Source organism: Nicotiana tomentosiformis, chromosome 3, assembly GCF_000390325.3.
Source record: "Nicotiana tomentosiformis chromosome 3, ASM39032v3, whole genome shotgun sequence".
Lineage (NCBI taxonomy): Eukaryota > Viridiplantae > Streptophyta > Magnoliopsida > Solanales > Solanaceae > Nicotiana > Nicotiana tomentosiformis.
The window spans coordinates 58,559,750-58,574,058 of NC_090814.1; the positions used below are offsets into that span (position 1 = coordinate 58,559,750).

The 14,309-nt window shown below is 41.6% G+C and overlaps 1 protein-coding gene across 1 annotated transcript; it reads right to left on the minus strand.

The window, feature by feature from the left end:
- Positions 1-9,353: 9,353 nt before the first annotated feature.
- On the minus strand, positions 9,354-9,995 carry LOC138907866 (uncharacterized). The gene has a single exon (XM_070198486.1). It carries the CDS (start codon positions 9,993-9,995, stop codon positions 9,354-9,356), a length of 642 nt encoding a protein of 213 aa, XP_070054587.1.
- Positions 9,996-14,309: the final 4,314 nt, after the last annotated feature.

Below are 14,309 nucleotides of genomic sequence, written 5' to 3' on the forward strand. Positions count from 1 at the left end.
CTGGTCGTCCGCAGAAGCGGAGCCGCAGATGCGGCCCAGGGGTCGCAGATGCGGACCCAGCCCAATAAGTGACTTCCGTACCTGCGTTGATTTTTCCGCAGGTGCGAGACCGCAGATGCGGCCCTATGGGCGCAGATGCGGAAATCGCTGGACAGAAAAGGGGATTTCGAGGGTTTGAAATTTCATAACACAAAATTCGATTTGGAGCTCGTTGGGAGACAATTTCTCGAGGAATTTTAAAGGAGAAATATTGGGTAATGAATTCTAACTCTATTTTGATCATAATACAATAATCTATTATTGTTTCCCTCGTCTAATTAAGGAAATTGAGGGTAGGAGTTTGGAAATGGGGGAAAAGGTTCCCCAATTGAAAATCTGAGATTTGAATGGGAATTTGACATCGGATTTAGATGATTTTTGTTCGAGTGAACTCGTGAGTGAATGGGTGTTTATAAATTTTAATTTTTACCCGATTTCGAGACGTGGGCCCGGGGTGACTTTTTGCCATTTTCCCTAATTTCACGCTTTAGCTTTGAATTAATTAGCTAAATTAGTTACTTGTAGTTATATTTACATTATGCAATTTATTTGAATAGATTCGGGCCATTTGGAGTCGGATACTCATGGCAAGAACGTGTTATCGAGGTGATTTGAGCGGTTCGAAGTAAGTGACTTGCCTAACCTTGTGTTGGGGACTTTCCCCTTAGGATATTTCGATATTACTTGGTGTGTGAGCGCCGTGTACGTGAGGTGAAGAGTACGTACACGAGCTGTTATTGCAAAAATCCCGTTTATCTTTTTTTTTAATCATAAATTATTCCTCTTATTAAATTGCACTAATATGCTTAATTGTTTAGTTTAGACTAGAAAAGCATCCTTACGTGCTTTAACTGCCTATTTGACATTCTGTGCGCCATGCTTAGTTAAATCCCTATTTTTCTTGTTTGTGTTCAGTATAAACTGTATAACTCGATGCCATACTTGTCATTTCATCTTGCGTTGCATATTTAAATTGGGACTACAGACGTATTCCGGGAGATCCCCCTATCTTGCATATTTACTTTGGGACTACTGACATATTCCAGGAGATCCCCCAGCACTGCATATTTACTTTGGGACTACGGACGTATTCCGGGAGATCCCCCAGCACTGCATATTTACTTTGGGACTATGGACATATTCCGGGAGATCCTCTAGCACTGCATATTTACTTTGGGACTACAGACGTATTCCGGGAGATCCCATTGTACTGCATATTCATTCGGAACTACGGCGGTATCCCGGGAGATTCCCCATTGTGTTTACTTTGTTCTGAGATGAGGGCTCCCTTAACTGTTAAATTTTTGAGAATTTCTTTAACTGCGTTACCGTAAATTTTGCCTATATCTTTTACTGTTTAATTTATTATATTTACTCCGGTAGGGCTTTGACCTGACCTCGTCACTACTCGATCGAGGTTAGGCTTGGCACTTACTGGGTACCATTGTGGTGTACTCATGCCCTTTCAAGCACATGTTTTCGTGTGCAGATCCAGGTACGAGCTATCAACCTTGGGGTTAGTGCGTGCTGCTGATTCTAGGAGACTTCAAGGTACTTCTGCTTGCGTCCGCAGATCTTCGGAGTCCCCTTCTACTCCCTCGCCTATAGACTTTCTTTATTATCTTCAGACTTTTGTATAAAGCTGCATAGATTATAGCATCTTGTGACTTAGTGATATTCCGGGTCTTGGAAAAATTATTTTGTATATGCCGAGTGGTACTACTCTTGGCTATTCATAATATGTTGTTTATCTTTAAGATGTTGTGTTTTCATTATATTTTTCGTAATATTAGGTTTACCTAGTCGTAAAGACTAGGTACCATCATGACATCATACGGAGGGTTAAGTTGGGTCGTGACAAGTTGGTATCAGAGCACTAGGTTCATAGGAGTCGCGAGTCACAAGCTGGTTTATTAGAATCTCGCGGATCGGTGCGGAAACGTCCGTACTTATCTTCGGGAGGCTATGTAACTGTTAAGAACAATCATATTTCTTTGATTTCCTTGTCGTACGATTGACACCAGAAATTCTAAGATTCTATTCTATTCTTCTCACAGATGGTGATGACCCATATTGGGAGGACGGATGATCAGGCACCCGAGCCCCCTATCAGAGCCGCCAGAGGCCGGGGTCGGGGTAGAGGACGACCACGCGGTGCAGCGCGAGCACCTATGAGAGCTGCGTCAGAGGAGTCCCTAGTAGCTCCAGCTGGAGGGCCAGCACCGGAGATCCTTATTGCTACTCTAGCCCTCCAGGAGACTTTAGCTCAGTTCTTGAGCATGTTCAGCACTCTGGCTCAAGCTGGACTATTTCCGATAGCTCCTGCTACATCTCAGGTCGGGGGAGGTCATAGGGATGCGTCGGTATTATTTGACCCAGGCTCTACATACTCATATGTGTCTTCTTATTTTTCTCCACATTTGGATATATCTCGGGATTCTTTGAGTTCCCCTGTTTATGTATCTACTCCTATGGGAGATTCTCTCGTTGTGGACCGCGTATATCGATCGTGTTTGATAGCTCTTAGTGCTTTTGAGACCAGAGCCGATTTGTTATTACTCAATATGGTAGATTTTGATGTTATCTTGGACATGGATTGGTTTCGCCTCATTATGCTATTCTTGATTGTCGCGCTAACACCGTGACGCTGGCTATGACAGGCTTGCCAAGATTAGAGTGGAGAGGTACCTTAGAGTATACTCACCGCAGGGTCATTTCATTTCTTAAGGCTTAGTGAATGGTTGAGAAGGGGTGTGATACATATTTGGCCTATGTGAGAGATGTCAGTATTGATACCCCTACAGTTGAGTTAGTTCCAGTAGTGAGGGACTTTCCAGATGTGTTTCCAGCTGATCTTCCGGGCATGCCGCCCGACAGAGATATTGATTTCGGCATTTATTTATTGTCGGGCACTCAGCCCATATCTATTCCTCCTTATCGTATGGCTCCTCCTGAGTTGAAGGAGTTGAAGGAGCAGTTGCAGGAGTTGCTTGATAAGGGTTTCATTTGGCCCAGTGTATCACCTTGGGGTGCTTCGGTCTTATTTGTGAAGAAGAAGGATGGTTCTATGCGTATTTGTATTGATTATCGGTCGTTGAACAAAGTTACCGTGAAGAACATGTATCATTTGCCGCGCATCGATGATTTATTTGATCAGCTATAGGGTGCCAGGGTGTTTTCCAAGATTGACTTGCATTCTGGCTATCATCAGCTAATGATTCAGGAGCCGGACATCCCAAAGACTGCTTTCAGGACCAGATATGGTCACTATGAATTTCTTGCCAAGTCATTTGGGCTGACCAATGCCCCAGTAGCCTTTATGCATTTGATGCACAGTGTGTTTTGACCTTATCTTGATTCCTTCATCATTGTGTTTATTGACGAATCCTGGTATATTCCCGGTCTCGGGAAGATCATGAGCAGCACCTGAAGACCGTGCTTCAGACTTTGAGGGAGAAGAAATTGTATGCAAAATTTTCTAAGTGTGAATTATGGCTTGATTCAGTGGCATTCTTGGGCCACATAGTGTCTTGTGATGGGATCAAGGTAGATCCTAAGAAGGTGGAGGCAGTGCAGAGTTTGCCCATACCGTCATCAGCTACGGAGATCCGCAATTTTCTTGGTTTGGGGGGGTATTACCGTCGCTTTGTGGGGGGATTTTCATCCATTGCAGCACATATGACCAGGCTGACCGAGAAAGGTGCTCCGTTCAGGTGGACCAAGGAGTGTGAGGATAGCTTTCAGAAGCTCAAGACAGCCTTGACTACAGCCCCAGTATTAGTATTGCCTACAGGTTCGGGGTCCTACACTGTCTATTGTGATGCCTCGAGGATTGGCCTTGGAGCGGTATTGATTCAGGATGGTAGTGTGATTGCCTACGCATCTAAACAGTTAAAGGTGCATGAGAAGAATTATCCGGTCTATGATCTCGAGTTAGCAGCTATTGTTCACGCCCTGAAGATCTGGCGTCATTATTTGTACGGTGTTCCTTGTGAGATCTACACTGATCACCAGAGTTTGCAGTACTTGTCCAGGCAGAAGGACCTTAATTTGTGTCAGCGGAGGTGGTTGGAGCTACTTAAAGACTATGATATCACTATATTGTACCACCCGGGGAAGGCCAATGTAGTGGCCGGCGCCTTGAGTCACCGGGCAGAGAGTTTGGGGAGTTTGGCATATCTTCCGGCAGCTGAGAGGCCCTTAGCCTTGGATGTTCAGTCCTTAGCCATCCAGTTGGTGAGATTACATATTTCAGAGCCTAGCCGTGTATTAGCTTGTGTGGTTGCTCGGTCTTCTCTTTATGACCGTATCAGGGAGCACCAGTATGATGATCCTTATCTTCTAGTTCTTCAGGACAAGGTTCGGTGAGGTAATGCCAGAGATGTGACTATTGGTGATAACGGTGTGATGAGGATGCAGGGCCGGATCTGTGTGCCCAATGTAGATGGGCTTCAGGAGTTGATTCTCGAAGAGGCCCACAGCTCGCGACACTCCATTCATCCTGGTGCCGCAAAGATGTATCAGGATTTGAGACAGTACTACTGGTGGAGGAGGATGAAGAATGATATAGTTGGGTTTGTGGCCAAGTGTCTCAACTGTTAGTAGGTTAAATATGAGCATCAGAGACCGGGTGGATTACTTCAGAAGTTAGAGATCCCAGAGTGGAAGTGGGAGCGGATCACCATGAACTTTGTGGTTGGACTTCCTCGGACTTTAAGAAAGTTCGATGCTATTTGGGTGATCGTGGATCGGCTGACCAAGTCAGCTCATTCTATTCCAGTGTTGACCACTTACTCTTCAGAGAGATTGGCTGAGATTTATATCAGAGAGATTGTCCGCCTTCATGGTATTCCAGTATCCATCATTTCAGACAGAGGTACACAATTCACATCACGGTTTTGGAGAGCCGTACAGCAGGAGTTGGGTACTAGGGTGGAGTTGAGCACATCCTTTCACCCTCAGATGGATGGGTAGTCCGAGCGCATGATTCAGATTCTTGAGGATATGCTCCGTGCCTGTGTGATGGAGTTCGGAGGGTCATGGGACTAATACTTGCCACTTGCAGAGTTTGCCTACAACAACAGTTACCAGTCCAGCATTCATATGGCACCGTATGAGGCTTTGTGTGGTAGGTGGTGCCGGTCCCCAGTGGAATGGTTTGAGCCGGGCGAGGCCCGATTGTTGTGTACAGATTTGGTCCAGGATGCCCTGGATAAGGTGAAGGTGATTCAGGAGAGACTTCGCACAACCCAGTCCAGGCAGAAGAGTTATGCAGACCGTAAGGTTCGTGATTTGGCATTTATGGTTGGTGAGCGGGTCTTGCTTCGGGTATCGCCTATGAAGGGCGTCATGAGGTTCGGGAAGAAAGGCAAGCTGAGCCCGAGGTTCATTGGTCCTTTTGAGATATTGCGGGGCATTGGGGAGGTTGCTTATGAGCTTGCCTTGCCTCCCAGCCTAGCATGAGTTCATCCCGTATTCCACGTTTCTATGTTCCAGAAGTATCACGATGATCCGACTCATGTATTGGATTTCAGCTCAGTCTAGTTGGACAAGGATTTATCTTATGTTGAAGAGCCAGTAGCCATATTGGACATGAAGGTCAGAAAGCTCAGGTCAAAGAATATTGGTTTGGTAAAGGTCCAGTGGAGGGGTCAGCCGGTCGAGGAGGCGACTTGGGAGACCGAGAAGGATATGCGCAACCAGTACCCTCATATTTTCACAGTTTTAGGTATGTCTTTATACTCGTTCGAGGACGAACGATTGTTTTAAGAGGGGGATGATGTAACGACCTGGACAGTCATTTTGAGAATTTGAGCCTCGATCCCCTAATATCTACTTTCCCCATATTTGTTTATGCTTTTGGGATTTTACGGAGTGTTTGGTTATGGAATTTGGGGAGTTTTGAGAAAGTAGTCCCTAATTGTGAGTTTAAGCCTTAGAGATTGGACCGTAGTCAAAACTGTGGGAAGACGGATCCGGAATGGAATTCCGTCGACTTTGTTAGCTCCGTTGAGTGATTTTGGGGTTAGGAGCGCGTCAAGAATGTGTTTTGGAGGTCTGTAGTAGATTTAGGCTTGAATTGGCGAAAGTTAGTTTTTCGGCGATTTCGGCCGATAGTGGAAATTTTGATATCGAGCTCGGAATGGAATTCTGATAGTGGATGTAGGTTCGTAATGTCATTTGTGACCTGTGTGTAAAATTTGAGGTCATTCGGACTAGCTTTGATGTGGTTCAGAATCATTTGTAGAATTTGGAAAAAATTTAAATTCTTAGGCTTGAATCCGTGCTTAATTCATGATTTTGGTGTTGCTCGACATGGTTTTAAGGCTCGACTAAGTTCGTATGGTATTTTAGGAGTGGTTGGTATGTTTGGTTGAGGTCCCGGGGGCCTCGGGTGTGTTTCGGATGCTTAACGGGAAGAAATTTAGACTTAGGAAAATCTGGTGCATTGCTGGTTCTGGTGTTTCTCACATGCGGAGGGGAGTCCGCAGGTGCGGACTCGCAGGTGCGCTTGAGAGTTCGCAGATGAGGAAATGGACAGGGCATGCTGGGCTCGTAGGTGCGGCTGGTCATCCGCAGAAGCGGAGCCGCAGATGCGGACCCAGCCCAATAAGTGACTTCCGCACCTGCGTTGATTTTTTCGCAGGTGTGAGACCGCAGATGCTGCCCCATGGGCGCAGATGCGGAAGTCGCTGGGCAGAAAAGGGAATTTCGAGGGTTTGAAATTTCATAACACAAAATTTGATTTGGAGCTCGGTGGGAGACGATTTCTCGAGGAATTTTAAAGGAGAAATATTGGGTAACGAATTCTAACTCTATTTTGATCATAATACAATAATCTATTATTGTTTCCCTCGTATAATTAAGGAAATTAAAGGTAGGAGTTTGGAAATGGGGGAAAAGGTTCCCCAATTGAAAATCTGAGATTTGAATGGGAATTTGACGTCGGATTTAGATGATTTTTGTTCGAATGAACTCGTGAGTGAATGGGTGTTTATAAATTTTAATTTTTATCCAATTCCTAGACGTGGGCCCGGGGTGACTTTTGGGCGTTTTTCCTAATTTCACGCTTTAGCTTTGAATTAATTAGCTAAATTAGTTACTTGTAGTTATATTTATATTATGCAATTTATTTGAATATATTCGGGCCATTTGGAGTCGGATACTCATGGAAAGAACGTGTTATCGAGGTAATTTGAGCGGTTCGAGGTAAGTGGCTTACCTAACCTTGTGTTGGGGACTTTCCCCTTAGGATATTTCGATATTACTTGGTGTGTGAGCGCTGTGTACGTGAGGTGACGAGTACTTACACGGGCTGTTATTACAAAAATCCCGTTTATCTTTTTTTTTAATCATAAATTGTTCCTCTTATTAAATTGCACTAATATGCTTAATTGTTTAGTTTAGACTAGAAAAACATGCTTACGTGTTTTAACTGCCTATTTGACATTCTGTGCGCCATGCTTAGTTAAATCCCTATTTTCCTTGTATGTGTTCAGTATAAACTATATAACTCGATGCCATACTTGCCATTTCATCTTGCGTTGCATATTTAAATTGGGACTATAGACGTATTCCGGGAGATCCCCATGTCTTGCATATTTACTTTGGGACTACGGACGTATTTCGGGAGATCCCCGAGCACTGCATCTTTACTTTGGGACTACGGAATTATTCCGGGAGATCCTCCAGCACTGTATATTTACTTTGGGACTACGGACGTATTCTAGGAGATCCCCCAGCACTGCATACTTACTTTGGGACTACGGACGTATTCCGGGAGATCCCCCAGCACTGCATATTTACTTTGGGACTACAGACGTATTCTGGGAGATCATCTTGTACTGCATATTCATTCGGAACTACGGGACGGTATCCCGGAAGATTCCCCATTATGTTTACTTTGTTCTGAGCCGAGGGCTCCCTTAACTAGTAAATGTTCGAGAATTTCTTTAACTGCGTTACCATAAATTTTGCTTATATCTTTTACTGTTTAATTTATTATATTTACTCCGGTAGGGCCTTGACCTGACCTCATCACTACTCGACCGAGGTTAGGCTTGGCACTTATTGGGTACCATTATGGTGTACTCATGCTCTTTCCTGCACATGTGTTCGTGTGCAGATCCAGGTACGAGCTACCAACCTTGGGGTTAGTGCGTGCTACTGATTCTAGGAGACTTCAAGGTACTTCTGCTTGCGTCCGCAGATCTTCGGAGTCCCCTTCTAGTCCCTCGCCTATAGACTTTCTTTATTATCTTCAGACTTTTGTATATAGCTACATAGATTATAGCAGCTTGTGACTTAGTGATATTCCGGGTCATGGGAAAATTATTTTGTATATGCCGAGTGGTACTATTCTTGGCGATTCATAATATGTTGTTTATCTTTAAGATGTTGTATTTTCTTTATATTTTTCGTAATATTAGGCTTGCCTAGTTGTAAAGACTAGGTGCCATCACGACACCGCATGGAGGGTTAAGTTGGGTCGTGACAGTCAGCTCTCCGGTCAAACATCCAAACATAAATTTCTATTTTCGTCATTTCAAGCCTAATTTAGCTACGGGCTTCCAAATAATTTTTCCGACACGCTCCTAAGTCCAAAATCACCATACGGAGCTATTGGAATCATCAAAACTCTATTCCTGGGTCATTTACACATAAGTCGACATCCGGTCAACCTTTTCAACTTAAGTTTTTAACCTTGAAATTAAGTGTCTCAATTCATTATGAAATCTCTCTGGACTCGAATTGACTACCCCAGCAAGTCACAATACAGCTACAAAGTATAGAATGAGCAGTAAATGGGGGAATGGGCTACAACTCTCAAAACGACCGGCCGTGTCGTTACAAGGAACAACTTGAAAGAATTCAAGACTTGAAGGAAATCAAAGTTGATGACTCAATGAACAATGAAATTTAGAAGGTTGATGACTCAATAAGCAAGGAAATTAGAAAGGAAATTCTTAAGGTTGGCGACTCCAGAAAAGTTAAAGATTTTTCTTTTGATTTAAACAAATTTCCTGATGAAAGCAAAGAAGCGTTTGAAGATGAAGATCTACAACAAGTAGTTAGGACTATGTTGAAAATATATCTTCCTATATTTTATTAGCATAATTATATTTTGTTGTTGGGCTTCATTGTTTTCTTTGTCTTATAGCAGCTATGTCTCTTATTTTAAACGATGGAACTTAATGAGTCTGAATACAATGGAATGGGTACAAACAGATTTTTTTTTGTTCAATGAGCTAACATTTCAAGCCAACTTAAGAAATTAAAATTACATCATCAAACTTTCAAAATCCAAAACATCACTAATTCGAACCATCTAAATAACTGAGAACTTCTTGTACCAATGAAGCATCACATTTTAGCTGTGAAGGAAGTTGCCCTTTCCTTTCTAGTATAGCTTTACTAAGATGGGGAATTTTGTAATTATGACAACCTTTTGCTCGCATTATTTCTACCATGCATGACTTCAAATGACTTCGTAACTGCAATAAGTAACTCATCAACAGTTGTAGATGACTCCTTATGCCGTAATGACTGAATAGCTCTAAAAACACCAGATCTAACATGTTCAAATCTGGAGAATTGGGTGGTTGACTCGTTAAACGAATGTCAAATCCATTTTGTGTCGCTACTCGGCAAAATTCCTCATCAACAAGTTGGATGTGTGCTCTAGCATTATCTTGTTGAATAAATATTGGATAATTTAAGTCTTCTCTCGGCCACTTTGCTTTGATAGCGGGAATGACTTTTTCAATCAAATATGACCTTACTATGTCTTTTGTTACTGAAGTTATTGGTTTTGTCTCAAGAGTGTCGGCTGCTCTATTAGCACTGGCTCTTCTAGCTCGTTCAAGTGTTACGAAAGGGAACACACCAATTTTTCCTGAAAAGATCTCATTCCCTTGTGCATCGAATCTTGGACGAGCAACAGCAGCTAAAAACATAACCTTACAGATGAAACTTTTTCTTTTACAAGTGCGTAATGGAGTTACTTCATCCGGAAGCAAATAATAATTCTCCGATTTTTTTGGTCATATAGAACCATTTCTCATCTATATGCACAGTGTTGAACATGTCCATAAAAACTGGATCGTGTGGTATTCTATCAAGCATCGACAAGCAAAATCACAATCAAGTTATTTTATTTTCATCTTTTAGATGCGGCTTTCTAGCATTTGAATGTCTCTTTATTTCTCCTGAATGTAAACGCCTAATCAAAGTGGATTTCTTCATATTCATCACACAAGCTAGAGATTCGAGAGTTGTTCGATTTCGTAAAGGGATATCACGCATTTGATTTAAGTTAATTTCCACCCTCTTACGACCACAATTTCTTGGCTTTCTACTGCATACAGTTTCAGAAGTACCTTCATCCTGATTTAATCGGTTCCAGATACGTTGAACTGTTCTTGTATGTCATGACCCAAAATCCCACCACAGGAGTCGTGATGGTACCTAGTTTCTAAGACTAGGTAAGCTGATTTCCATTACATTTTTGAAGCTATTTTTTTTTGAATTAAATAAGTAAAAAAAACTAACAGAGGAAATAATTACAATATACAATCTCCCAAGACTGGTAGTACTGAGTCACGAACTCTAACTGAATACATAGAATGATCATTGGGACCGAATGTACAATATTGTTTGATTACAAGTTAACAGTACAATGAAATGAAAGGACTCCAAGGAACTGCGACGACCAAGCAGCTTTACCTTGAATCCTTACGATCCCGCTTTAACTCTGCTCAAGTTCGTTATCTTCAATACCTGGCTCTGCACAAAAATGTGCAGAAGTGTAGAGTGAGCACACCACAGCGGTTCCCAGTAAGTATCAAGACTAACCTCAATGGAGTAGAGACGAGGTACAGTCAAGACACTCACTAGTCTAATAACCTGTGCAATATAATATACAAAATAATAGAAAACAAATAATAATAAGGGCAGGATAAAACAACCAGTGATATACACAACAGACAACAAGAATACCATTAATATCACTCAACAATTAAGAAACCCAATTACACCCAATTAAATCAAGCCCTTCAAATAAATGTATTTCGCATAGTTCTTCCAGATACCTCTCTTTCAAATATAATTTTCTCAAATAATTATTTTTCAAATATAATTCTTTCAATAAATCTTTTCAAATACAATTTGCTCAAATAAACATCTTTCAATATATAATTCTTTTATATAATACTTTCTAAGTGAAAATCCTTCCAAATAAATATTTTAAATATAATTCTTTCAATTAAAAAGTCACCATGTGACAGATCATTTCAAAATCATCAAAAATACGGGTCTCAGCCCATTTTCATATTTTTCGTAAATACGAGTCTCAGCCCATTTTCATATTTCCACGGCACCCCGTGCCCATAATTAAATCATCATATTTGCCTGGCACCTCCTGCCCTCATTTTATATCACAACTGTACGGACAATTCATGTGCCAAATATCATTATCATTTCATGACAGCACCTCGTGCCGACATTTTATATCACAACTGCACGGACAATTCACGTGCCAATATCCCCATTTCATATCACAATACACGGCACCTCGTGCCCATATTTTATTATATAAACCGTCTGGCAATAGACACAGGCTCCCAATTTTAACAAAATCAGATTATTATCAATTTACTAACAACAAGACAAGTTGCACAAGGTGTAAAAATAAACACAAGAAAATCACAATATCACATGAAATTTTTCAACACTATAATCCTACATCATCACATATCGTCCCTGACAATAGCCACCCTTATCGCTCCTATTGCCACCCTTATCGCTCAGCCCAGACAATATCAATAGCCACCCTTATCGCTCCTATTGGCACCCTTATCGCTCCTATAGCCACCCTTATCGCTCCGCCCAGACAATATCAATAGCCAACAAACACAACAGTGAAATGCCACCCTTATAACCACATAATAACAACGTGAAATGCCACCCTTATCTCCCCAAAATAACAACTCACACAACACAATAATTTACACGAAAAATTATCACAACAACATAACAAAAATCAATTCATATCACAATTTTCCCAATGGCCACAACCATATTTCAAAGCTACAACCAAGTCAATTAATTTCACAGCAAATAGCCAAATGCTCCACACAAGGTGTACAACACCCAAAAACAATCAATAGAGATAGAAATTACTCAACATAAAAGCAAAGTCTTCATAAAATATCAAATTTTCAATAATTATATAAATACCTCTTCTTAAGCTCATTTAATTAATTATTTGCAGTGGGAAAAATCCAAAATGAAATTAAATTTCAATAATTATCAAACCAGCAAATTCATGAAATTTCATATATAATCAAATAACAATCACATCACATTGTCATATAACAATAGAGTCAACAATAAGGGTTTAGGCACGACAAGTAGATGATTAAATATATGCCAACAATTATCCAATTTACTACACAATATGTTCAAGACTTTAACTCAATAAAATTTACACATATAAACCAAGTACGTACTCGTCACCTCGCGTACATGGTTTTCAATTACCCAAGTTGCACATAAGACTCAATGCCTAAGGGCAATTTTCCCCCACTCGAGGTTAAACAAGACACTTACTTCTTTGAAGTTATGCTGATATTCCAAAATCGCCTTCTTGCTTGAATTGACCTCCGGGTCATTCAAATCTATCCAAATTAATTATATAACTTCATTAAAATTCATCAGAAACAATTCCGGATAATAATACGTCGACTTAAAACTTTATTTCAAAAAGTCAACAAAAGTCAACGCGGGACTCGCCGCTCGGAACCCGACATAATTTTCATGAAATCCGAACACCCATTCCGATACGAGTTCAACTATACCAATTTTATCAAATTCCAATAAAAAATCGACCTCCAAATCGTAAATTTTTATTTTTGGAAGATTTTACAAAAATCTTGATTTTTCTTCCATTAAATCCGAATTAAATGATGGATTCAAAGACATAATTATGGAAATGAATCAAAACTGGATAAGAATCACTTACCCCAAACACCCACGCAAGAATCTCTCCAAAAATCGCCTTCTACCAAGCTCCCAATTTGATTTTAAGTTATGAACTCAAACCTCCGTTTTTGGGACTTTTAATTCTACCCAGATACACCTTCTTCGCATTCGTGAAGGCCAAAAATCCAGCTGCCTCCAATCCTTCTTTGCGTTCGCGTGACAAGCGTCGCGTTCGCGAAGGCCAACTTCTTCTGCCCCATCATTTCCTCTTCGCGATCGCGAAGTCCTCGTCACGTTCGCGATGACCAGCTGACCAACTCCTTCGCGTTCGCGTTCCAAGCTTCGCGTTCGCGAAGGCCAAATGACCCCAGGCCCCTATCTTCCTTTTCTTCTTCGCGTTCGCGTTGCCTGGGCCGCGTTCGCGAAGGCTTGCCCTGCTCCTTCTTCGCATTCTCGTTCACAGCTTCGCATTCACGAAGGACAAATCATCAGCCCCTCAAACTCCTCTTCGTGAACGCGGGACTTCCCTCGCGTTCGCGAAGAAGGAAACCAGACTTCAGCAACAGCAGTACAAACAGCTCCAATTTTGCCCGAAACCACTCCGAAACACACCCGATCCCCTCGGGACCCCATCCAATCATGATAACCAGTCCCATAACATATCACGGACTCGCTCGAGGTTTCAAATCACATCCAATTATGCCAAAAATACAAATCGCACTACAAATCAAACTTATGAACTTGAAAAAACTTCAAACTTCTAAAACTCATGCCGAAACCTATCTAACCAACCCGGAATGACGTCAAATTTGGCAGGCAAGTCCGAAATAACATAACTGAGTTGTTCCAACTCTCGGAATTGCATTCCGACCCCGATATCAAAAGGTCAACCCCCCCGGTCAAACTTTCCAAAATTTTGAGTTTTGCCATTTCAAGTTTTATTCCACTACGAACCTCCAGATAATTTTTCGGACACGTTCCTAAGTCCAAAATCATCATACGGAGCTAACGGAACTGACAGAACTCCATTCTTGAGTCATCTTCATACGGTTCCGACTACAGTCAAAATCCTAAGACTTAAGCTCCCTTTTTAGGAACTAATTGTCCCAAATCACTTCGAATCATCCGTAATTCAAACTCGACCACACACGCGGGTCATAATACATATTGCGAGGCTACTCGAAACCTTAAGTCACTGAACGGGACGTAAATTCTTAAAACGATAAGTCGGGTCGTTACGTTCTCCACCTCTTAAACAAACGTTCGTCCTCGAACGTGCTAAGAATCTT

Excerpts from the sequence above, each read along its gene's own strand:
- LOC138907866 (XM_070198486.1), bottom strand. The coding sequence starts at position 9,995 with ATGTTTTTAGCTGCTGTTGCTCGTCCAAGATTCGATGCACAAGGGAAT.